At 37.0% G+C, this 25,816-nt stretch overlaps 2 protein-coding genes across 10 annotated transcripts in view; one reads left to right on the top strand and one right to left on the bottom strand.

Annotated features, from left to right (window-relative positions):
- Positions 1–98: 98 nt before the first annotated feature.
- LOC120068942 (auxin response factor 1) lies at positions 99–10,945 on the top strand. Of its 3 annotated transcripts, none has more exons than XM_039020580.1 (15): positions 99–307; positions 1,088–1,186; positions 2,960–3,075; positions 3,795–3,890; positions 3,985–4,041; positions 4,204–4,356; positions 4,437–4,521; positions 5,059–5,149; positions 5,260–5,424; positions 5,637–5,756; positions 5,835–5,910; positions 8,573–8,738; positions 8,817–9,313; positions 9,466–9,656; positions 9,945–10,119. In XM_039020580.1, exons 2-15 carry the CDS (start codon positions 1,138–1,140, stop codon positions 10,117–10,119), a joined length of 2,037 nt encoding a protein of 678 aa, XP_038876508.1. In that variant the 5' UTR covers positions 99–307; positions 1,088–1,137. The 3 variants fall into 3 exon arrangements, with proteins under 3 accessions (XP_038876508.1, XP_038876506.1, XP_038876507.1); XM_039020578.1 differs by lacking the exon at positions 99–307 and adding an exon at positions 2,599–2,690 and having other exon boundaries at positions 1,171–1,186; XM_039020579.1 differs by lacking the exons at positions 99–307; positions 1,088–1,186 and adding an exon at positions 2,593–2,690 and having other exon boundaries at positions 9,945–10,945.
- Positions 10,946–21,056: 10,111 nt separating this feature from the next.
- Positions 21,057–25,816, bottom strand: part of LOC120068939 — a 54,184-nt gene continuing 49,424 nt past the window's right edge. For 3 of the 7 annotated variants that reach the window (XR_005479398.1, XR_005479399.1, XR_005479400.1), the window contains 2 exons: positions 25,494–25,658; positions 25,138–25,263 (listed from right to left, as the gene is read on the bottom strand). Coding sequence is in view for 1 of the 7 variants with exons in the window: in XM_039020577.1 (XP_038876505.1) it covers positions 21,336–21,392; positions 21,790–21,915; positions 22,013–22,093; positions 25,138–25,263 (390 nt within the window). In the remaining 6 variants the exon portion in view is untranslated. Of the gene's footprint in view, positions 21,393–21,789; positions 21,916–22,012; positions 22,094–25,137; positions 25,264–25,493; positions 25,659–25,816 lie in introns of those variants that run through there. The other 4 variants (XM_039020577.1, XR_005479401.1, XR_005479397.1 and 1 more) reach the window with 4 other exon arrangements.

Below are 25,816 nucleotides of genomic sequence, written 5' to 3'. Positions count from 1 at the left end.
AGAAGGGCACATAGACATAGACCCATTACTCTAACAAATAAAAAAATTGTAATTTTATAATTAAACAATATACCCTTTTTTTCTCTTTCCTCTTACACACAAACAAAGAAATTTCCTTGTCGGCTTGGACCAAACACCATCTTATCGTTTCTTCTTCCCCCTTCCATTCCATTCTCTTCTTCGATCCCTTTCATCCTTCTTCTTCTTCTTCTTCTTCTTCTTCCTCTTTCTCAAACCCTACTCTCTCATCTTCCTTTTTTTACTACTCTTCCATTTACTTCATCAACTCCCTGCTTCTCTTCTTCAGGTTTGTGATTTGGAGCTTCTTTTTAAGGTGTTTTTGCTTCTGGGTTTTCTTTTTCTTTCTTTCTTTTTGCTTTTTTCATGTTCCTGCTTCTTAATTCTATCTTTTTCCCAACTGGGTCTGTGTTGGATCGAGTTTTTGGGGGCGTTTTGTTTCAATTTTTGTTGGTGGGTTTCTGGGCGTTTGAGGTTAGGTGAATCTGTTGAAGTTATATGGGGGGTTGTGATTTTTGTTGTTTTTCTTGGATCCGGAACATGGGGATCGAATTCCTTGTGTTGTGAATGTTCTGTTTTAAGTCTTTGTTAATTTGAATTGGGTAGTCTTCTATTTTGCTGAATCAAGAGACGATCCACTTCTATTTTTTATTATTATTTTTTTTTTGTTGAGTTTTTTGGTTGATCAAAATGGATGTGTTCCTTTGTTGGGCTGCAAATTTATCTTTGACATAGTGAACATTTCGTGCTGTTTTGTTTGGATGTGGTGTTAAAGTTTTAATAGCGGCTGCCTTTTGTTGATTCATTTAAGATACGCAAAACAAGGTGCGGCTACCTCGCTGACAGCGTGGCTAAGCTAAGTGTCTGAGGCATTTATTGATCTATAAGGCCGCCTCTATCTAATAGATATTATTTGCTGTTGTTCTGGGTTAGTAATAAATATCTTGAAAGGAGTTCTCCTGGTTATAAATGTGTTTTGCTTTATCCCAAGTGTTCTGTGTAGATGGTAAGACATTTAATCTGACTCTTGTGATGTTCTTGTTTAACGCATCTACCACCGGTTTTGCAGGTCGGCGATTGGGTTGATTGGTGGCACATAAATATCTCTCTGATATCATCATGTCCTTTTCAGCTGCCTCAAATCTTCCCTCAGGAGGACCCCATTCAGGTTTGTGGTTATTGTTTAGGGAGTTCGGACCATTTTATTAAATTTTTAGTCACTGTTGGTTTTGGTGAGGGATTTGTTGTTGATGATCTAAAAAAATGAACCTTGGGTTTTCAGTTTTGGATAATCTTCTGTTAAAATTAACACATCATAGTTTTGCCTGGTACTCTGCAAAAAATGAATATTCTTGCCTTCTTTGTTACGTGGAATGTCTGAAATCTGAATCCTTGAGTAAGCTTGATAGTTTGGCTTTGTGCAATAATATTGAAGACAGTTCCATTTTATAAGTTTGTGGAACTGGGTAAATTTCTCTTGGGTTTGACCTTCAACAACGTTTGCAGCAAAAATCATTCTCCTTTGTTGATTGGGGAGATTCTTCTTTGAGAAAGATGCCTGTCCTTTTGTGGCAACTAAATATAGAGTTTCCAAAGGTGGCTGGTGATCTATCCCTTATTGGATGCTAATCACTCTAAAGGTCTCTGGAAGTATCCTTGGTCGCTTCGGTTCGTCATTAAAAAAAAGAAATAACGGTCTCTGGAAGTACGTCTTACTATTAAAGCTGAAGTAGCTTCTGAAATATAGTGAGCAGTATAAAAATTAAAAAACACCTGATTTTGGAATGACTTGGGGAAAGGAAGTGGAACTCTCTTAACCCTTTATCCAAGTCTTAATTGTACTTCTATCAGTATAACATTTTCTATCATGCAAGTTCTAAATGCTTCAAACTTATATTGGGATCTTAACTTTAGTTGCTCATGTCAACACTTAAGATTGGATATTCTGCATGGATGGCCTTGCTGGGTTCTTTGTTATTATTCCAATGGATGAAAAGTTGAGCCGCACTCTTCTAGATCCTTCAGATGTAAGCATGGAGTGCTAGAAAATTGCTTTCCTTTCCCAGTAGTTATGGTATTTTCCTTACGAGGGTTAAGCTTAATGGTACCGGATTAACATAAGTATAATACTTGCTAAATGCATAAGATGCTAATGCTATTTTGTTTGGCATCTAGAGGAACCTGTTGAAAGCTATTTTCCATAGTATGTATATCCATCTTCTGTTCATGGTGTCATCAACTTCTTGATAGGAATAGGAAATGGTAGTTGAATTGGTTTCAAGGAGGCAGGATTGTTGGATTGGTATTGATGCCTTATAGTAGGCACGTTCACTTGATTCCGTCTCCATCTTTGCAATCCCTTCCTTCTATCTTTGTCATGGAAGCTGAAAATTGTAAATGGTTAGGTTCTCTGCATGGATGGTGGTTGTTTGTGGGAAGGTGGGATTACACCATTGTTGTCATTGAGAGGCCCTGAGCTTCTTCCATGTTTCATTTGTCTCGATGGGGTGTGTAAATTTGCCAGCAAAGGTTACAAGACTTCTCTTTGGGTGAGTATGTCTGTGATATGTGGTTGCGCAGGAGCTAAGTTGTGGAGCACAGGCTTCAATGTCACATCATGGTGCAGGTTGAATTTTCAAGTGCGACGAGTGTGCTGCACCTAATTTCAGATGGTATCTAGATGATATTTTACAGCATATGTGAATGTTATTTTAATTTCAAGAAGCATTTTAAATGTCGATTTATGTTAGTCCAGAATGTAGGATCACATTTTGTTGAATGTTTTTAAGTTTAATCAATTATAAGACAAGTCTATACAGAATTGTGCATGCTTTTTGTGTTACAACTATTTGGTGTTCTTAAAATTTTCAATCCATTATCATGGCAATTATTCAACCTTCTGTTGCCTTATGGAACATGTACCTTGTTTTTCTATTTCCAGGGCCCTCTTCCAATGCATTGTATAGGGAATTATGGCATGCCTGTGCAGGACCACTTGTCACCCTTCCTCGCCAAGATGAACGAGTATACTACTTTCCTCAGGGTCACATGGAACAGGTATCTGATTTGGTGATGTATACTCACTGTTTGATTTTTAGACTATATAGGGGAACTGAGTTGACATCTTCAAGTTAACCAGTGGAGTCTTGAGGCAACAGAACCCCAAGTCTAACTGGATTTAGTGTGCAATCTTAGTGTTTTTCTTGGATGCCTGGACCTTTCTTATTAGTTAATAAATAAAACATGATATAGTAATGGATATTCAGAAAGAAAAACTGTATGAAAGTTTGGGCCGATACTGTCAAAACTTGTTATTTTTTTAACTTCCAACTTTTCTAGATTAATTTATAATATGTATATCTTTTTAACTTTCAAATAAGTTCTGTACTAATTTATAATAATTTTCTTTGCTAATGAAATAGTTTAATATTGTGGGGTATGATTAAGCAGATTTTCCAGTAATTACTCTTTCGTTGCTGGAAAATTTATCATGTTATTATTGATCCTGGAGTAAAAAAGAAAGGGTATCGATCTCCAGAGTAATATTTGTCTTTTTTATATTAACATTGAGTGCTGAACTTTGTAACATTAATTTCTTCACAATTTACTTACTGGAATTCGTGTCTTTACTCGTTGACTCCTAGAACGTGTTCTGTTGATTTCTTGTACCATATAATTGCTTTTTCACTATATCAATGAGAAGTATTTCTGATTAAAAAATATCGATGCTGAAAATGTTAGAAATTCACATAGTTTGCTTTATCTTGTATGTTTAGCTGGAAGCCTCAATGCATCAAGGATTGGAGCAACAAATGCCTTCGTTCAACCTTCCATCAAAAATACTTTGTAAAGTTGTCAATGTTGTTCTTCGGGTGAGTTTTATCACATAACCCATATCTTGGGCTAATTGAATGAAATTTCTGTGCTCATTGTATCATATCTAATGTCTACTGCTTTGGATGTTAGGCGGAATCCGACACGGATGAAGTTTATGCTCAGATTACTCTATTACCAGAAAGCAATGTTAGTTCTGTAGTCTTTCACTCTTTGGATGTACAGCCAAGCATTTTCAGTGTTTGCATTATATTTTTGAACTGTTTGTGATGCTCAATCCCTTTCATTTTTTTAATAGCAATTTTGTTGATATCTCTAACTTCTTTTTTGCCTATAATTTTTCTTAAGCAGCAAAGTGAAGTAATGAGCCCAGATCCTCCCCTTCCTGAGCCTACAAGATGTAATGTCCACTCATTTTGTAAGACGCTCACTGCTTCCGACACTAGCACTCATGGTGGCTTTTCTGTTCTTAGGAGGCATGCGGATGACTGTCTGCCACCCCTGGTTAGAACATATAAATGATGTTGCAAGCTAGCGTCCATTTTCTCTGTCTTTCCATGTTATAAAGTTTCTTTGTTTTTCAGGATATGTCTCAGCAGCCACCATGGCAAGAATTGGTTGCGACTGATTTACATGGGAATCAATGGCATTTTAGGCACATTTTCCGAGGTATAATAAAGTTGAACATGTATAACTTGTCAGCCATGTCTAGCTATAGATGTTTGCCATCGTGGCATATAAAGATCTCTTAGACATGCATGTACACGAAAATACATACATACGTACATTCATACATGCACACGGCCACACATTTTTTCTCTGGGCCAGAAGAGTTTCTCCATCTCTTCCATTTTATATGTTCTTCTACACTTTGGAGTTGATAGACTCTAGATGGGTTTAAGCCCCTCAAGAAGTGTCCTTGCGCAAGTACTTGGAATTGGGTAACCTCACGTCCTTGAGTTCAAGCTGCAGGTGGTAGAGATAAGGAGAATTAATTGAATTTCCCTGCTTCTTAGTGTCTCCTAAAGCTGACCTTGAGGTGGGTAGGCCTTGATGAAAATTAGCACCTAATGGGGACAAAATTATATGGGTTTATATTGTTTATTGTTGCTGGCAAATTTTGTCGTGTGACATACAGCATGTCCATTTTGCATCCCCCCTGTCACACACTTGATCGTGATATTAAATTAGTACACAAAATTGCAGGTCAACCAAGGCGTCATTTGCTAACAACTGGGTGGAGCGTCTTTGTTAGTTCCAAAAAGCTAGTAGCTGGAGATGCTTTTATCTTTTTAAGGTAATTTTGTGGTATGCCATTGAAGAAGAATGTCTATTTTCTTATGGGATATAGATTTCTTGATGAACGAGTGCATGATCACTTTGGTTATACTTGTATTTACTTCACAGAGGTGAAAATGGAGAGCTTCGCGTTGGGGTCAGAAGACTCATGAGACAGCTGAACAATATGCCATCTTCTGTTATATCAAGTCACAGTATGCATCTTGGAGTTTTAGCCACTGCTTCTCATGCTATTGCAACTGGAACACTCTTTTCTGTCTTTTACAAGCCAAGGTTTCTCATCTATACGTTGCTCCTCATTTTTTTTTTTTGGCACATGATATGTGAGTCATTTCCTTTCGCCAAGTAAAATAATTTTATTTTTATGGCTAATTGGCTTTTGTATCTCGGCACTGTAAGTATTTAAGTTAGCTGTTCACTTTTGCCATTGGTTTGTGATAAGTTCCTGCAACTAGCAAATTATTGAATATTCTTCCTTATGACAGAACAAGCAGGTCTACATTTCTTGTAAGTCTGAACAAGTACCTTGAAGCTCAAAACCATAAACTCTCTGTTGGCATGAGGTTCAAAATGAGGTTTGAGGGCGAGGAAGTACCTGAGAGAAGGTAACTCTGCCAAGCTTCCAGGCTCTTTTTTCCTTTCACTGTTTATTTAATATATTATTTTTTGTTATATTCTGACAGTTTTAGTGGAACAATTGTTGGTCTTGGAGATAATGCGTCGCCTGGGTGGGCGAATTCTGAGTGGCGATCTTTAAAGGTTAGCTAGTCTAGTCCTATAATTATGCTTCTCATGTTTTTCCAAAGTTCAGTCTAGAAACATGATATGATGTGTATTGATGGAGTACGTCCTCTTTCTGTGAATTCAATACCTTATATTAAGATGCATGTTTGAACATAGACAAGCATCCATGAAATGGCTGATGGTGGTAAGAAAAAGAGAAGATTTTTGTTACGGCCTGATAATGTGTATATTTTGGTTGAGTGGATGTTTCTGGAACCCGTCCTTTATTAAAAAATTCTCTGAATTAAGTCGGAGGAGATATTTATGGATGCCCATCATATGCTAGCTATATGTAGCAATCCTATTGGTGAACTTTCAGCTTTCTCTGTAGAGATATGCTGTCTTTCGCTCTTTTTTCTTCTTATCACTGTGGATGATTGTAAGTTGATTGCAAAAGGAAGGAATAGGGATACACTGAAGTTTTCAGGGACAAATTTTCTTTTTCATTTTTCCCTCATTTCCTAATTGCTGATTGCTCATGGTGTGAAACTTTTTGGACTATCGACTCCCTTGGATTCAAGAATCTTTTCACATGTTTTTCACAAATTTGCAAGTGCCTCAGGTTTCTAAGACTTTAAAGGGAATAAATAACTATTTGCTCAGAGGCTAATCTTCTTGGCCTTTATTTTGGTGTTTTATCTGGATTATTTTCTTTTGGTTCTTCATGGAGGATTTATCTTTGTTGTTATTTATTCCTTTTGTATTCATTCTGTTTTTTCCTTTGTTTCTTCGGTGAAGCCTTGTATCTTTGGAACATTAGTCTCGTGCGTTATTTCAATGAAAATTTTCTTGTTTATTGTTTAAAAAAAAACGAAAAAAAGGAAAAGGAAAAAGAGGTCATGCTTCAGCTTGATTATTTTATTTTATTTATTATTATTTTTTATAAGAAACAAGGATATGTAATCTAGACAGCAAAAAGAGCCAACAAATGAGGCAGCCTAAGGGTGTAGGGGGAAGAGAACCCCTCTCCAGAAAACTAAATGGAGGGCTTTCCAATTGTTTTGAATCACGGACAAGCTGTAGTAACAAAAGAAACACACTAGAAGCTGTTCATTGCTACAAAAAAGCCTCAAAACAGGCAGGTTTTATCTTCAGAAAGTCTGGTTTCCTTCTAACCGAAGTTAGAAAGTCCCCACATCGTAGTACTTACTACCATGGACCACGTCACCTTTCTCCTATTTCTGAAACACCAACCCTGCAGCGTTTCGATCGGTCAATCTTCCACTCTGTGGTAGAATAACGGACATCGAACTCCTTTAGTACCCAACTCCACCCTCCTAGTGAACAGGCAATGAATACAACCGTCAAGAGTTTCAGTATCTCTATGGCACAAAGGACACACTTCAGCTTGATTTCTCTGCATTGCATATTTAGTTACCACCTTATGGCATAAAATCTTTATTCTGGAGGAAAACATGACGGGTCCTTTTGTCATTAGAGAATTGTTGTGTAAGATGAAGTTATCGAGTCAAAGATCACCAAATTGCTTTTTTGAAGATTGAAAAATAGTATGTTGCTATGGTAGATAATATTGTTTGGGCAAAGGGTACTCTCTTTTGACATAAACATTCACTCTTCCTCTTTACTAGGATCCCATTTATCTTTTTCGCTACTGTTTCCCAGAATGACATTCCTTTTGCGGAATGAGCAAATAGCAAACCGAATAATATGGTGGCTTGCATATTGAATATTTTTATGTTATGCTAGCAAGGTTTTGTTTTTATCTTGCCACACACAAAAAGAACTGCAAAAAGGAACTCCTTATCGTGAGGTGATATAAATTACGCCACCTCACAATTGAGAAACAAGTGTTAAATTGTTCATGCCACATGATGTGCATAAAGCAATGTGGAAGACTTAAGATAGTGGGTTCGCTGAGTACGAATCTTTCTTTTACTAATAAGCATGTGGAATGGTAACCTTTTGATAACAATCCTTCAATCAAATATGCATCAAATGCTAACCTCAGTCCTTGTAATGTTAGAAAGAATAGTAAAAAAAGAATAAATTTTCATGAAAACTGTCCACTTGGGAGAATTAACGACTTCTGTCACAATAATTTTTAGAGAGATCTATATTATTGACAGATATAGAACTTTCTGATACCTTAATGTTCCTTCTGAAGGTTGATGCCTGATTAGAATTAGATGATGGTGGCGCAGGACTAATTTTTTGAGTAGTGATCAAAGATTCAAATTGTATTTTAGAAATATGGGGAGGAGATGCAGAACAACTATTTCCATACCGTACATCCTCCCAAACTTTGAGACTAACTCTAATTAAAAAATAGATCAGAAATGTATAAGAAAGAATTGAAATTCTTGAGCGTTATTTTCTCAGACATGACTCTGGCAATGGTAGTAGATACTCATTCATCATTTTCATGTAATGTATGGCTCTACTTACCTGATATGGTTGGCGTTAAAATATTTTCAACCGAGCCTTGTTTCATGGAAAACAATGAGTTGGAGTTGTGTCATCCTTCCCTGGTATACTGGAAATTTTTTACATTTCTTTTTTTTTTTCCTTATTTTCTTTACAATTTTTATGCCATGGTGTGTTTTGATATACTCTTCACTCGCATCAGTGCATTATTTATAATTCAAGAACTCACTTCTGATTGTTGGTTGATATAAAGGTGCAATGGGATGAACCTTCATCCATCTTGCGTCCAGATAAAGTGTCGGCTTGGGAATTGGAGCCACTTGTTGCTTCTAACCCTTTAAGCTCTCAGCCTACACAGAGGAACAAGCGTCCACGGCCTACTGTTTTGCCTTCATCTTCACCAGATGCAACTGTACTTGGTACAACCTTTCTGTATAGTAGTAATCACTGTTGATTTTTCAGATGGAACATTATTGATATCCATCTTTATGTACTAGGTGGGTGGAAACCTACGGTTGAATCTTCTGCTTTCTCATATACTGAGCCACAGCGTGGAAGGGACCTATATTCATCACCGAAGTTCAGTACTGCTGCTTCAAATTCACTTGGTTTTAATGCGAATAGTTCTCTTGGTGCTGTGTCCAGCAACACTTACTGGTCTAATACCAATAGGGTGGAAAATATTATGGACACTTCATCTCATGGAGCAAACAGGGAACCCACTGAAAAGAAACAGAACACTAGAAGCGGATGCAGGCTCTTTGGGATCCAGCTTCTTGGAAATTCTAATGTAGATGAAGCTTCTCCTGTTTCAACACCTAAAATGATCAGCGAGGATAGACTGGTTCCACCTTTGGACACAGAATTTGACCACCATTCTGAACCATCAAATGCTCACCGATCAGATATTCCTTCAGTAAGCTGTGATGCTGATAAATCATGCCTGATTTCCCCATTAGAGTCTCAAAGCAGACAAATCCGCAGCTGCACAAAGGTTCAATCCATTGGCTTTTTATCACTTTGCCCCATCTGTTCTAATTGCTCTAGTGCAATTCTGATTTATTTATTTATATATATATATTTTATTTTTGAAAAAAGAACAATCATTTATATATGAAATTTGTAAAAGGTTGCATATATTTTCAGGTTCACATGCAAGGAATTGCTGTTGGGAGGGCTGTAGATTTAACCCGGTTCAATCAGTATGATGATCTACTTAAGAAACTGGAGGAGATGTTTGACATAGAGGGCGAGCTTTGTGGCTCTTCGAAGAAATGGCAGGTTGTTTACACCGATGATGAAGATGATATGATGATGGTTGGAGATGATCCTTGGAAGTAAGTACATTTGAACACACCCAAATTCATGATATTCCGAAATCTTTTTTGCCTGTTCAATAGTAATACAGATATTGGAACAAATCAAATGCTATCACTATCGATCTTGCTTTCATCCTCAAGTTAATTGCCATAGTTGCTTAAATCGAATGTTCTCTTTTCTGATAGATATCTTAATCATGTGCGGTCTCCATTAAGAATGTTGACTGTGGTATTGTAAAAAAAATGAGAGATTTTGGTGGATGTGTGAGACTTGGATTTATGTATTCCTTTCCTAAATGATTGCAGCGAGTTCTGCAGCATGGTGAGGAAGATATTCATTTACACAACAGAAGAAGTGAAGAGACTTTCGCCCAAGATAAAACTCCCACTGGGTGGAGAGGCAAAGCTTAGCAAGCCAGATTCCGATACGTTTGCCAACCACACAGATGATCAATCATCCATCGTGGGATCAGATTGCTGATAGAGACGTATCCTATGTCGTATAGTCATTGGCAGAGGAGAAAGAAAATGTGGAATATTCACCAGGGGGATGGAGAAGTGGAAGAAAAGGAATGGTTTATATAGCGGTAAGATTTTATCGATAGGTATCGTTTGCAGGGGTTGGCTGCTCTCTTTTGACCGCCAATGGAGTGGAATCCGGAACGAGGTGTTGTTGTATTTTCACTTGGAAGTACTGAAGGTTCCGACGACGAAAAGCTAGCTGCAGGTGCTGCTACATGTATGAAAGAGGAGAAGGGGGGGGGGGGGGGGGGGGGGGGGGGGGTGGTGCGCGGTAACTGGTGAAGCCTTTCTGAGCTCATCAATAGAGTGAGGAATGAATATGTTAATGGAGTTGTTTGGACTTCGATATGGAATGTGGGTTAGCAGAAAAGACTGTCCTGTGTTTTAAGACGTTGAAACGAATACTTCTACGTAATAATGTTCGGTTCGGTTAATTTTGGGCTTTACCCTGTCTCCTGAATTTCAAACCATGTGAGTCAGCTTCAGTTGCATTTTTGTACATAAGAAATATGATGCTGTCTTTTTTCACCATTTTGATTGCAGGGGTCTCTTTTTGTATTGGGTTGTCAATGACAATGGAGGAGGAAGAAGCTCAAAACACCTTCCATCCTTCCAATGTAAATGTAATATTTATGATTATGTATTGATTTGGATTTTGGAGGTAGTGAGGTACTGCTAACTGGTCAATGGGTGCAGACAAGTAGGATTTTTCATGTGTTTTAAGAATAATGTGGGTTGAATATTGATGGATGTGTTGGGTTTTAATGCAATCTGCAATAGCTGTATATTAGAATGGTTTTGATGGTTTGTATTCTGCAATTATTGTAAATAAGATTAGGTTATAAAAATCACTTCATAGTTTCAAAAGTAACTTCGTGCTTTCCTGTACTGTGAAATTGGTTCAAGTTTAGTTCCAGTGTCTGTACTTCGTGCTTTCATGCTTGACCGATTGAAAACTTAAAAACGAAAGGGAAATGATTCTTTTAAAATTGGAAAAACGCAAGCGCTTTTTTCTATTGGTCGAAGGAGATTTATGTTTAAATTATCTTGTTATTCTCCCACCCCACCCCACACCCACCAAAAAAAAAAGGAAATTTATTTATTTCTTCAATTATCTCTTTGTTAGTTATTTGATATTTTATAATTTTTTCTTCTAATTTTCAACTTTACTTTTTTTCATACTTTAATAGCTTTTTAAGATATTAGTTTAACATTGAATATGGGTTGAAAATATTATTCAATCTAAATTTTAATCGCACATGAATGTTAAAGAAAACACCTTAAATGATGAGAAGAAAAGAAAAAAAGAAGGAAAAAAAAAGAAGATAACATATTTATGGTCCTAAAATAGGAAAAAAATTATAAAAATGTGAGAACGACGCTTAAAGAAAGTAAACTACAAAAAAATTCATTAAAAATTAGGGAGAGTGGGTTGATAAAATTAAAATCAAAATCATAAAAAAGAAGAATAAAAAGGATAGGAGATACAGATGAAAACTAAAAGTTTAATTCAATTATTTATATAAAAATATAGATTTAAAATCCTAATTTGATTTTAAAAAATAATTTAGATAGATTGATTTTTTTTTTCCTTTAAAAAATTTCTTTATTTAACCTGTGAAGTAGACCTTAGTTAAAAATAAAAAGTGATTTTTTTTAAAAATATTACCTAAATGTTAAATTATCTAAGATAACCCTAGGATCATTATCTAAAAAGGACAAAAGAGGAGATCAAAAGTTTCTCCCTCATAAGGATAAATATCCAGCTCAATCAGCAGCTGACGAGGCGCCACAAGGATGCTGAGATGGACCTCTCTGCCACCATGGATCTCTCTCTCTAAAATATCAATTCTATTGCAACGGTCCTCCACTATTATTTTCTCTACAAAAGATTCCTTCATTTTGTGTCTTTATTCACCCAATTTATGTATATAAGAAGTGTACCGTAGTGTGTGCATTGTGTGAAAATATATCCAAAAGAGGTAAGGAAAAACATATTCAGAGGCTGTCTCCTTCTTCTTTTCTCATTTTTTTCTTTTTATTTTGGTTATTAACTTGGTATTAGAGCCAACCATGGTGAACACTGCGTCGTCTCTGTCTTCTACCATGCTCCCTGGCGCTACTATAAACAATGGCAACATCACCGGCCCCCCACTGAATCAACTAATAAATCAAGTGACGTCCATCAAAATGGACAGATCAAACTTCCTTTTATGGAAAAATCTCGCCTGGCTCATCCTCAGAAGTTACAGACTAGAGGGATACTTAACAGGAAAAAATCCCTATCCCAACTGTTTTATTGCCAAACAAACCCATGAACACTCCGGCAAGAGCTCGAGCTCCGACCCAACTGTAGTGGCCACACCTGAAACCGAACTACAACCAAATCCAGCCTATGATGCGTGCATTGCTTTAGATCATCTCTTATTAGGCTGGCTCTACAATTCGATGACTCAGGAAGTAGCAACTCAGGTAATCGGTTTCCAAACCGCCAAGGACCTGTGGGAAGCCGTTCAAGAGCTGGTTGGGATACAATCAAGGGCTGAAACTAATTACCTCAAGTGGCTATTTCAACAAACACGTAAAGGAGCTCTCAAGATGAGTGAGTATTTGACTCTAATGAAACAGTATTCTGAAGGCCTTGCTTTTGCAGGTTTCCTAGTCTCCCCATTTGATCCTGTTTCGCAGGTGCTGTCTGGACTAGATGAAGAATATAACCCCGTGGTAGTGACGATTCAAAGCAAAGGCACAGTCCGGTGGTCCGATTTGTAGTTTGACCTTCTCTCATATGAAAAGCGACTTGAATATCAGCTGGCAATCAAGATAGGGGTATCTGGAATATCCAACATCTCCTTTTCTCCCAACTCAGTCTCGGTCAATGTCGTCCAAGGAAACACTCACGTTCCTCCAAACTTGTACCGCAATCCTCAAGGAAATTCCCAGCCCTCGAACTTCAGAGGAGGAGGAGGCCAAAACAAGGGAAGGGGCCGCTGGAATAATGCTTCAACCAGTCGACCAACACGTCAAATCTGTGGAAAGCTCGACCACACCGCTGACATCTGCTTCTTCTGCTACAACAAAGACTTCAATAATCCCCGCCAAACCGATACCAGAGCTGAGTCTACCCAACTCCCGGCCAGTTGACCTCAAGAACAGAATACTTCAACGCTATTCACCTACTCCAGCATTGCCTCCCTTGAAACTATTGCCGACTCCAATTGGTATGTTGATAATGGGGCTTCGACTCATGTAACCAGCAATCTCATCTTCCTAACCGCAGTTACCACCTACACAGGTACAGATAGAGTCATTGTTGGGAATGGACTCCACTGAATATATCTCAATATGGATCCTCACCCATACATACTAAATCTGGTTTTCTTTCTTTACTAAACATACTTTATGTTCCAGCCATAGCTAAAAATTTGGCCAGTGTCTCTTAGCTAGCCAAAGACAATAACATCTTTGTTGAATTTTATGCTGATTTTGTGTAGTTAAGGACAAGGAATCGGGGGCAAAACTTCTGAGAGATAAGCTTAAGGATGGACTCTACCAGGTGGATAGTGTCAGCCCATCGATAAATAATGCACTTAACAGCCCAAGGATCCCAAGTACTAGCTCGACTGCTCAACTTTCCTCCTCATCTTCACTACCAGCACATCAATACCCAAATTGCTTTTTCATCGGCGACTTGGACATCCATCCCCTAAGATTTTGGCTAAATTAATTAGTGGATGTAATTTGAACATTTTGATAATGAGAATTCTGTTTTTTGTGAAGCCTGTCAATTTGGAAAATCTCATAATCTTCCCTTCTCCTCTTTTCCCTCCCACGCACAATCACCATTTGATCTGGTTCGCACTGACTTATAGGGACCTGCTCCTATGCTATCCGCTGATGGCTTTCGATATTATGTTCTGTTTATAGACGACTTCAGTCAATTCACATGGATATAACCGTTGAAACAGAAGAGTGACACTGCCTCTGCATTTCAGCACTTTCAATCCTTTGTCCACACTCAGTTCAATAAAACTCTCCGGTCGTTACAAATGGATGGTGGTGGCGAATTTAAAGCAGTAGCATACATTTGTGAGTGTTTGGGTATTCAGATCAGAGTCTCTTGCCCATATACTTCGGTTCAAAACGACTGTGCTGAACGAAAACACCGCCACGTTGTTGAAACCGGCCTCACTCTCCTTGCCCAAGCTTCAATGCCCCTACATCTATGGTGGTATGCTTTTCAAACAGCTACTATGTTAATTAACTCTTTTCCTTCACCCGTTTTTCAGGACAGAAGCCCCATGGAAGTTCTTCTCCATACCACACTGGATTTCTCATCCATTCGGGTCTTTGGTTGTGTGTGCTACCCGAATCTACTACCATATCAGACTCACGAGTTCGACTTCTACAACAAGAAATGCGTCTATCTTGGACCATCACCAATTCATAAAGGGTATTGCTATCTGTCCAATGACGGCAAGGTGATTGTCTCTCGCCATGTCCGATTTAATGAAGGTGACTTTCCGTTTCAATCGGGTTTTGGATCCTGCCCGACCCAAGTTTCCACATCCTCGACTCCATCAATTACCACCTGGTTCCCCCGGTCTCAATCATCCAACTCCCAAATTTTACCCTCTCTGGACCTCCCGTCTTCACAACCCTCAGCCCATGGTACATCCAATATTAATTCTCAGGCTCAACCTCCACCGGCCCAACCAATACCCGATCCAAACTCAATCACTTCCCAATTGCCTTCAAACTTAAATCCTCTAAACTCACCCTCCATTTCCCCATCTTCCCCCAGTCTACCTCTCCCTCCTTCGACTTTATCCTCAACCTTCAGTCCAAATCCACTGTCTTCCTAGTCAAACTCACCATTGCCCTCACCTCCGCCACTTCTGCCATCGACCTCTCGGCCTATTACAAATAATCACCCTATGATCACTAGGGGCAAGTCTGGCATTTTCCGACCCAAAGCTTGGGTTGCCTCGTTAATCACCGATCCCTCTCAAATTGAACCCACAACTGTTTCTCAAGCCCTTGCCATTCCGCAGTGGCGTTCTGCCATGATTGATGAACTTGAAGCCCTGCAACGCACCGACACCTGGATGTTGGTTCCGTCTACCCCTTATCAAAATGTCATTGGCTGCAAATGGGTTTTCTGCCTAAAGCGAGACACCAATGGATTGATTCAACGGCACAAGGCCCGCCTAGTTGCTAAGGGTTTCCATCAATACCCTGGTCTTGATTACTTCGACACCTTCAGTTTGGTTGTTAAGGCTTCCACCATCCGGATTGTCCTCACTTTGGCAGTATCAAATAAATGGGCACTTCGACAAATTGACTTCAATAATGCCTTCCTGAACGACACATTGAAAGAAACGGTCTACATGACCCAACCTCCTGGTTTCAAGAATTCGTCCCTACCACATCATGTTTTCAAGTTCAACCACACAATATATGGCCTCAAGCAAGCCCCAAGGGCATGGAATGATGAACTGAAAAACTTCCTTCACCGGTCTGGCTTCTAAGTGAGCACCCTTGACACTTTTCTTTTTTACATTCGTACTCCCACCTCCATCACTATACTGCTTGTGTATATCGATGATCTTATCATCACCGATAGTGACACAACTTAAATAAATCACATTGTCTCCACCCTGAATGCCAAGTTCTCCCTCAAAGATCTTGGCTGACTTGATTACTTCCTTGGCATCCAAATCATCTATCTACCCTCTGGCCTTCATCTCAATCAATCTCAATACATTACTGATCTTCTATCCAAATTATACCTCCAACATCTGAAACCATGCCCAACCCCAGCCGTCCCAGGTGCTCTGCTCTCCCTAAACAGTGGCAATCCCTTGGCTGATCCATTTACCTACAAAAGCACGATTGGTGCACTACAATACCTCACCAATACCAGACCAAACATTGCCTTCATCGTTATTAAACTCAGCCAATTCCTCAAAGCTCCTACCGATACACACTGGTCTGCAGTTAAACGTGTACTTCTATCTCACCGGCACCCTAGACCATGGCCTCACCATACAACCTAATTCCAATCTCGCCATCACTCCCTTCTCAGATTCCAATTGGCTCTCCAATCTTGATGATAGGAAATCGACCACTGCCTACTGTCCTTACCTTGGCTCCACTCTCATTTCCTGGTCATCCAAAAAGCAAGTGGCCGTTGCCCGGTTGAGCACTGAGTCTGAATACAGAGCTCTTGCTCACGCTGCTGCTGAAATCACATGGGTACAAAATCTACTCTCTGAAATTGGTTTCTCCCCGACCGGTGTCCCTATACTTTGGGTGCCGACGCTCTAGCCGCTAATCCTGTCTTCCACGCGAGAACGAAGCACATAGAAATAGATGTGCACTATATCCGCGATCAAGTTCTTCAGGGTCACTTAGATGTTCGGTGTGTTCCCTTCGTGAACAGCTTGCTGATGCCTAACCAAAGTTTTCCCTCACGATCGATTCGCATATCTTCAGAGCAAGCTTGGATTAACTGCCTTACCTTCTCGCTTGAGGGGAGATGATAAGAATAAATACCCAACTCAATCAGCAGTTGACGAGGCGCCACAGGGATGCTAAGTTGGACCTCTCTGCCACCATGGATCTCTCTCTCTCAAATATCAATTCTGTTGCAACGGTCCTCCGCTATTATTTTTTCTGCAAAAGATTCCTTCATTATTTGTCTTTATTCACCCAATTTGTGTATATAAGAAATGTACTGTAGTGTGTGCATTGTGTGAAAATATATACCCAAAAGAGGTAAGGAAAAACATATTCAGAGGCTGTCTCATTCTTCTTCTTTTCTCCTTTTTATTTTGGTTATTAACATTCCCCATAGCCCCTTTTAAATAGTATAGATATATGTTTTAATATTTAAGACTTTCTTACTTTTGTGACAACGAATATTGTAATATTTAAGTTGAAGGTTAGACTATGATATTGTAATATTTAAATTTGAACTTTTATAATAATGAAATTAAATATTTTAATTATATATTTGCATATAAAATATTATGGTCTCTATTAGGAAATTTTATAGTGCTTTCTTTGAGTAAAAAATGTATTGAAAAATACTTATTTTTAAATATATAAAATTTTATTTAGTTGAAAATAAATTAAATAAAAAAAGTAATAATTTTCCTTCGAGGAACCTAATCCCTACGAATTCCCCACCCCGATCGCCCCAAGAAATTACGCGGAAATGAGGATTGAAGTAAGAGCGAAAATGCGGATGGAGAAGCCTCTTTTGTCCTTGCCTTACCGTGGACATCTCTAGTTGCAAAATATTTAATAAATTTTTATAAATATGTTAATTGAGAAGATTAATATTCCAATAATCATTGTACACAAATCAATCTTAATCCTAAGTGAGTATGAACTTTTGTCTGTAAGGGTTTGATCTCTGATCTACATGGATGAGAATGAACTTAGTAGTCGATTTAATAAGCCTATCATTTTAGATTCTTGACTAAATAGGAAACTGAAAAACATAATTTCACGAGATAAAATTTATTCATTTCTAATTAAGGCAAATAGCTGAGTAGTTCAAGTATTGATTTTAGAACTTTAACAATGGGCTCCATCCTCTGGTCCTAGATTTTGTATTATATGCAATTGGCTCTTTGCATTTATTTAATAAAAAAATATTTTCAAAGTTTGAATAAAAGGAGTGGAGCGTTTTGTGAAGAGAGAGAATAAAAGTGTAAAAAGTAGACAAAAGAAGAAAACAACGGTCATAAGATTTGAAAAAAAAAAAAAAAAAATACAATCAATATTCAATGAATTCCCCCTTTTCCTAAAGAATCAAAATCCGAACCCAAAAAACCAATCTTCTTCTTCCTTCACAAATCAAAATCCAAAGAATGCTGAAAGCCGCGAAGAAGAAAATCAAATTCTGGTCCAAAAACAAGAAGAACTCAAAGAAACCCCAAAATCCATACCTTTTCCCTCCGCCGCCGTGCCATTGCTGCACTTGCCATTGCTCCTCCGCAGCAACCCACCAGCCCTCTGCTCCACCTCTTCCGCCATGGCTAGACGATCCGACCTTTCCGCCGCCTTCAACGCAATCGGAACCTCTAGTCAGAGATGAAATCGTCGTGCCGCCGCTTGTAGCCGGTCCGTCGTACCAGCAGTACTTGGCGCCGGAGCCGGTCTTCGGCGTTCCGATCATTGTGCAAACGGAAAACAGAAGAGAAAGATCGAGAAGCTTCCAGGTTTGTGGATATGTTGGTGATTTTGGGATGAAATTATTTGGATGCTTCTGCCCCTGTTTTCGGATTGCAGAACCTTACTACATACTACAGTAATTTATTTCAGTTTGAATTTTTATTTTTATTTTCAATTTCTGGGGTGTTCGAAGATAATAATTTATGAATTTTTAGTACATACACCATATACTAAATGTATTTTAGGTTTTTTCAGGTATAGGATAATAAATCAAAATATTTACAAATAATAGCAAAATATCATGACACATATAGACATAGAAATCACATCTAAATTGTTATATTTTGCTATTAGTTATAATATTTTTAGATTATTGTTATTTAAAATAATTTCTTATGTATTTTTAATTTACGTTTTTTAGTTTATATGTTCAATTAAATGTATGTTTTAGCTACTAATGTTCCATAATGTAGTATATCTTTTCAATTTCTGGTTAAAAAAACATCTTCGATCTCTAAATTTCATGAAACTAACATATTAGTTTATGAACTTCAATTGTTAATGATTTAATCCCTATTCAACACCAACATTTCTTTAAGTATTTTGTGGACTTGGAGACCTGTCAAGCTTAACCCTTATAAATAAGGCTAACTTAATGAATGATTCCAACCAAGAGTTTATTTAAAAGGATGAATAACTCTTAGATCGAATTTAGAATCTATGATAACCAATCTTTGATCCAAAGATAATTCACTCCCAAATAAGATTAATAAAAATAATCCAACGAATCGGTTTAAGCACCAAATCTAAACAAGATTTGAAAAAGACAACACCAAAGGAGTCGAAGAAATACAAGGTTTTTAATATAATTAATGAGATTTCGAGTTCTCAAGAGCATTACAAGCCATTTTAGAGACCAAAAGGACGTTCAAAGATCTAAGAACTCAAAAGTCATTCAAAAGCTAATAAATGAAAATTGTAGAAAATAAGACCTAGAAATGAAACTTAATTGCATATTAATTGAGAAGTCAAAATTGCAAAACTAAAAATGTAAAAATGCTCTAAATAGTCTTAAATAACTCCTCTAGAAGGTGACAAGTTTGATAAGGTTTGACACCAAGAATTCCGAGCAATGCACACTTCACAACACTTTATTCACAATTTTTGCACAGTTGTTTTGTCCTCCATGCCAACTTTCAAATTATATGACTTTTCTAGTGTTATTTTCACTCTAATATCTTCATGACTCGTTGAACTAACATTTTACATAAATTTAGGCTTGGAATTCTTTCTCTTCTTGTACATTAGTTAACCTTCAAATATTATATAAAATTCTCTTAAATCTTCTTTACCTTATTTCTTGTAATAGTTCCTTCATGTACATTTAATGAATCAATTATTGCATCCACATTCATGATGATAGGTTTCCACCCAAGCAGTGCATAAGACCACGAAATTTAAAAATAACACAACGCATCAATTCTCTATCATCGAACCTAATATTGACTTGGTATATTAGGTTTTTTGCTATAAGTATTCTTTGCGAGTAAAAAGTTACTACTATATTTTCTTCATGAGTAGGATCCATCCACATTAGTATTATGCGAATGCAGCTCAAGAAACCTCTAACAGAAGCACCAAATATCATAATTACATACTTTTGACTATACTTAAATTTTATAGTTTCGAGGTTCACCAAACTTCAATAACAATTGTCGTGTTCTTCTAACGACCCCTAACAAAAACTAAGACTTTCTTATTTTGTTTGTCATGTCTTGTCATACTTAAGTTCACAACAAATTCTTGCACAATGTATTTCACAATGTTTCTGATTTATAAGAATGATCAAGATCTTCAATACTTCAACTTTATTATTTGACCAAGAACTTCTGACATTTGTGGTCATGGGTCAAATTATTATCCTTGCATATATGAAATTTACAATACTTAGAAATCTTAAATATATCACAAAACTTTAATTAAATGGCCGAAACCTCCATTTGCATTTGCATTGTTCAATAATTTGTTTCGCTGTGTACAATTTATTGTTCAACTTCTTAACCCTAAACTCAAAGTATTATCTCATTGCTATAACAAACAACCTCATATATCATTTTTAGATAAGTATATCTCCAACTTCTATATCTTCAAAAGAAGAAAACTTATCTGACGAGAGATTAAATTACTTGAGGCATGTGATATATTGTGCTCCCATATATGAATTATTTACCATTGTACATGGAAGAAAAGTTGATGAAAGCCTCAATAACTCAAAAACTTTGGCAAAGTGAATATGTAAAGGAATATTACAAAGATTTCTCGTGTAAAAAAAAAAAAAAAGTAAGTCTAGCAAGGTGATAGGTCTAGAATTTCCATTAAATATTAAGGATTTATTAACGGTTGATACAATTAAATGCACCATAACCCATCTACTTAACCTTTTGAGTCAATCAATAATTTAATTGGATAGATATGTCTCAAACCCTTGCAACCCCATTTTATCTCCAATTGATATCGATTTCTACTTGTTAGGCCCACAAGTGAAGGAAAATTAAGTATTATATAATTAAATTTACTATAGGTAAATTGATGGTCGAAATGAATTATTATTGTATCTAATGAAGTGGGCGCATATAAGCAATTTGACCAAAGTTTTCCACGCTTGCATCATGATCATCAACACCAGAGCAAAAACAAACAAACAAAAAATTTAGAGGGGACCTCTTTACCAAAACCAAAACCTATTTAAGCCATGTTTTTTTTAATCAACTACAAAGTGCATGTACATTCAATATTTAGAAAAAAAACACGCACACTCAATGTTAGATAGACAAGCTACATAGACAATTGTAAACTAGTTTGAAGAGTCCGCTTTGAATAATGCTGCTATAAGCTGAAACAGCTAGGCCACAATACTATATAACAGACGGCTGAATTGGAATAATGCCTCAAAAAACTTCACTGTAGATACGTAAATGCATAGTTTACTCAAGCCTGTTGGTCCGATCGTAAGTTGCCAACACTTTGGTAGTTTGACCTCACATTCTGAACACACAAGAACAGCTCAGAGGCCAAAAAAAAAAAAAAAAAAAAAACTTTTGCTTTAACCTTCTCATAATCAACTTCCACTCCATGTCTAGAGACTACAAAACCTAGAAAGTTTACCTAAAAAAAAAAAAAAAAAACACTTTTTTGAAGGCATTCGGATCTACTAATGTTATTTTTGATCATAAACTTCATATTTATTTCGTATCGGTCACTAAATATTTACATGTTTTAATTCAGTCTCAAACTCTACATTCTAATTTTTGGTATCTCTATCGGTTCACTATTGATATGAATGATCTCTCCTATTTTAATAAAGAAATAAAAAGGGACTTGTTTTCTTTAGCTCTTAACAAGGTCAAATGCAAGAGAGAGAGAGAGAGAGAGAGAGATTTACCTCCAGCAATGTAATGTAGTAGAAATCCTCCATGTGTTGCATTAGCGCACTTCCATCTCTAATTGAACGGAATATATTAATTTCTGTGTGCAAAAGCTTTTCAACAAGTTCCTTTTCTCCCTTCATCTGCAAATGGTTAGATTAATAACCAAGAAGTATTGATAGTAAGAACATTAGAATGCCAGTCCATTTCAAGATTATGAAGAAGAGGCAAAAAACTTACAAATTCATTGACTAAAACATCTGGTGTGGACTCCCCAATGACATCCCCTTGATAACCATCTGCTTGAAGCTCCACATTTTCCTGGATTAAACGTGGAAATTGTTTTTATCAATTTTCAGTTGAACTCAAATCTGTTTCTTCCTACTGTTATTTTGGGGATTCTTAGCTCGCATTACAACTGGAATCCACTTCAATTGTTAGTTACAGAAGTAAATGAATGTCAATTCAACATAGAATCTAATGCTTCGTTAGAAAATAAAATTTGAGTATGCTCATGTAACTTCACACCGATATTTCATAAATGGAAAAAGTGGAATCATGTCAAAATTAAAAGAAAAAAGGGGAAAGGTAGAATGTTTCTTGATCCCAAATATGGAAGATTACAATTCCTATTTGTTCGTTTTCCATTTTTTTCTCCTCTGGACAAATTGCAAAAAACAGCCTGAAGTATGGTGGAGGTAGTTAATTTTGTATAATATATTGAATAATTAACTTTAACACCCTCCCTCAAACTCAAGGTGGTAGAGTAACAAACAACTTGAGTTTGTGAAGCGACCGATTGAAGCTGATGATGGAAACTGAAGGAAACTCCCAAATCAAATCACGACAGATCTGAGCTAGAGATAGAACCTATGAAGAACTTACACAAAAAGCTTCTGGACTAGAGACAAAACGTACCGAAACTAATCAACTAAGCAGGTGAATCAAACTGAACCAAACCGGTCTGAATAAACCAACCAAATCAGTCTTGACTGAACCGAACCGGTCTGAATGACACTAAACTAGTCCTTCTAAACCAAACTAAACCAATGTTGACTAAACCAACTGGACCAAACCGGCATGCATACAAAATCTGAACGTGGTTTTATTCTTCTTCCTCGTATAAGGCTTACGGTGGAGGGCATACAAATTTGATGAATCAAGGCGTGGATCTTGTCAGTGGCGGTGTGGGCGGAGCAGTGTAGTGCAGGATCTAAGCGGCCATGGATTTGAGGAGGCGGGTCTGAGGCAGCGGAGCAGAGATAGACGATGAACTATTGCGACTGTGCGTGAACAAAGTGACATTGCAGTGGATTTGGTTGATGGATGGACATTGGTCGTGGATTTGGACGTCGGTGAGACGTCGAACTGACAGAGACGAGGCACGGACGTGGTTGAGTTGCACCAGATCTACGTAGATCTGACCTGTTCAGATCTGAATAGGTGACATCGAACTTGAGGCAGGATCTGCGTGGCCTGGGTAGAAGTCAACAAATCTGGATGTGGCCGATGTCAGAACAGGTGACGATGACGTTAAAACTGAGTGATGCTTGATAGTTTGAGTGGTGCTAGATCTATGCGTGGATCTGAGGCGGCAGATTGACAGTAGGAATAACTACACTCAAACCTTAATGGGCGACGAGTCTGCCTCCGTCGACGGCTGATCGATTGAGGCAGAGATCAGACGGGGCTATGGTGGCTAGAATTCAATGAGACAACCCTAAAGCTCTGCTACCATGTTAATTTTGTATCTTTTATTGAATAATTAACTTTAACAAGAATTACACCCTTAACCTTTCAAGGGTACAATAATTAACTTTCCATTATAAAAGTCCTCAAATTTTTCAAAAGTGTAAAAATTGTACCATTAACCTTTCATGTGTACAAATTAAAACCTCAAATTATGATGAATGTAAAAAAATAAACCCTCAAATCATGATAAGGAAATCAAATCCATTTTACTCAATATCTCTCATATTTCTTTTTTCTCACTCTAATTTCTACCTCTACCTTCCACCTCTTCCTCCCTTGCTTACTCCCTTCCCTTTTCTTGAAAAGAAACAAAACTTTTCATTTGAAATAATGAAAAGAGACACATGTTCGAAATACAAAGATGACAAACCCTTATACAACAAATTGACAAACCCTTATACAAGAAAGTGTAAAATATGTGTAGAGAAAACTATAGCAATCCAAATAATACAAAAAAGAAAAGAAAAAAAAAAAATCTTGAAAAAAGTAGAATGCACAACGCTTGGAGAGAGAACACCAAAATGTAACATCGTTGTAGAGAAAACCATGAGAAGATGAAACTTTGAGCGATCTAAAAACAAGCAAACTAGACTAGTCTTGAAAAACTAGATGAATTTTCCTTTGTCATCTTTGGATATTTCATTCAATCAATGAAATCGTTTCTTATTAAAAAAAAAAAAAAAAAAAAAAAACCAAGAAAAACTGTAATTGCAAGTGATCAAAACATCTAAGGATAAGACTTCTAAAATGGCCAACTAAACTGAAAAATCATTGTTCTTAAATGAACTACCAAATCTCCACTAAATGCGAAAAATGGAGAACCAATGCCCAATAAGTCTGCACTCAATAAATAGGTGATGAAGGTCTTAAAAATTAGCCATGCAAAGCGAAACATAGATCGAGACAAGCAAAGAGATGAAGCTTCCTCTGCAGAGTGTAAAAGCAAAATCTAAAGGCTTCAAAAGATGCTTCAACTGAATAGCTTATAACGACAAAAGAATACTGAAGATCAACAAAACGATTGACCCCAAAGTCTCAGTTAAATCTTAATTTGTGGTCATGATTTCTTTCATCTATGAGCACACATGCAATTAAGGAATGAAATTTGGTGGGATTGAAGGACACTTTTCAACTGATCCTGCTCATTATAAAGCCGTATCTGAATGCTTTCTATCCTCAATTGAAAAAAGATTTTCACAAGCTTCTATGAGAGTCTAAACAGGAAGGTCATTGAACTTGACATCAACTAACTGTTCATTGGTTTGCTCGCTTTGGTTTAGCACTTAGATCTAGATTGAGTGTGTTTCATTTGTAAACTTGAAAGTTTATTCTTTATTTTTTTATTTTTTATACATTTGAAAGGTTATGGATACAAATTTCACTTTAAAAAGTACGAGGGTTTATTTTATACAAATTGAAAGGGTTAGAGTATAATTATTACTATCATTTTTTTTTTTTTTTGCAATTTTCCCTTTTCTTCTTCTTTAACCTAACAAATATATCAGATTTGAAAATTTTATCACATGCATCCCTTATTACCATGAGGTCAAATTCACAAAAAAAATTGAAAATAGTAATAATAATAAAAGAAAGAAGGCCATAATAGTACTCACTAATGCGTCATTCAGATCTCCAGCCGCTAGATACACAGGCTGAGCCACGTGGCAATAACCCATCAAACGAGGAACTGTTGGTATAATGTCTCTGTGGTTCACAACTCTCCAACTGTCTTTCACTTTCTGCAATATTTAGTGATGATTCATGAAGTTGCAAAGGTAACTAAGATTGAATAAAGATCGGTTTGAAATGACATTTTAAGTAGAAAAATGTTTTTAAGTGAAAAAGAACAGTTTTTAAATACTTGACAAGTCATTGCAATTTGTAAACAGACTCTTAATCATTCAGGGATTACGATTTGGGTGGTTTCCATGAGTTTATACATAATACATTAGACAATGTCAACACTTACAGATGCCACCAGTTAGATTTTCTGTCTAATTAGAGCCTGGAATGCAAAAGCCTAGGAGCCGTAGACTCACACTAACAACTGAGTCCTCATCAGAATCATTGGAGCGAGAGAGATCATTGGATGAAGAATGACAAGCAATACCTCCAGTAAATTGAGTCTTAGAACCTGGGATGAAAAGAGTCATGACTGAAAACCTTTGAAGAATGATGACTCTTTGAGGAGTTGTGAAGACAATTTCCTTCAGACACTATAGGAACTTGAACTTGAGCTCGTACACACTTCTCCACTAACGAGTCAGAATTATCAACTAAAACTTTGGAAGA

The sequence above is a fragment of the Benincasa hispida genome, unplaced genomic scaffold (genome assembly GCF_009727055.1).
Source record: "Benincasa hispida cultivar B227 unplaced genomic scaffold, ASM972705v1 Contig159, whole genome shotgun sequence".
NCBI classification, from domain to species: Eukaryota; Viridiplantae; Streptophyta; class Magnoliopsida; order Cucurbitales; family Cucurbitaceae; genus Benincasa; species Benincasa hispida.
This window is presented reverse-complemented; position numbering and strand designations above follow the sequence as displayed.

Bases quoted from the DNA above. Each gene is read 5' to 3' on its own strand.
- LOC120068942 (XM_039020579.1), top strand. From the start codon at position 2,636: ATGGTGCAGGTTGAATTTTCAAGTGCGACGAGTGTGCTGCACCTAATT. The intron at 4,042-4,203 runs GTTAGTTCTGTA...TTTCTTAAGCAG, and splicing joins CTCTATTACCAGAAAGCAAT to CAAAGTGAAGTAATGAGCCC. The intron at 5,150-5,259 runs GTAATTTTGTGG...TTTACTTCACAG, and splicing joins GATGCTTTTATCTTTTTAAG to AGGTGAAAATGGAGAGCTTC.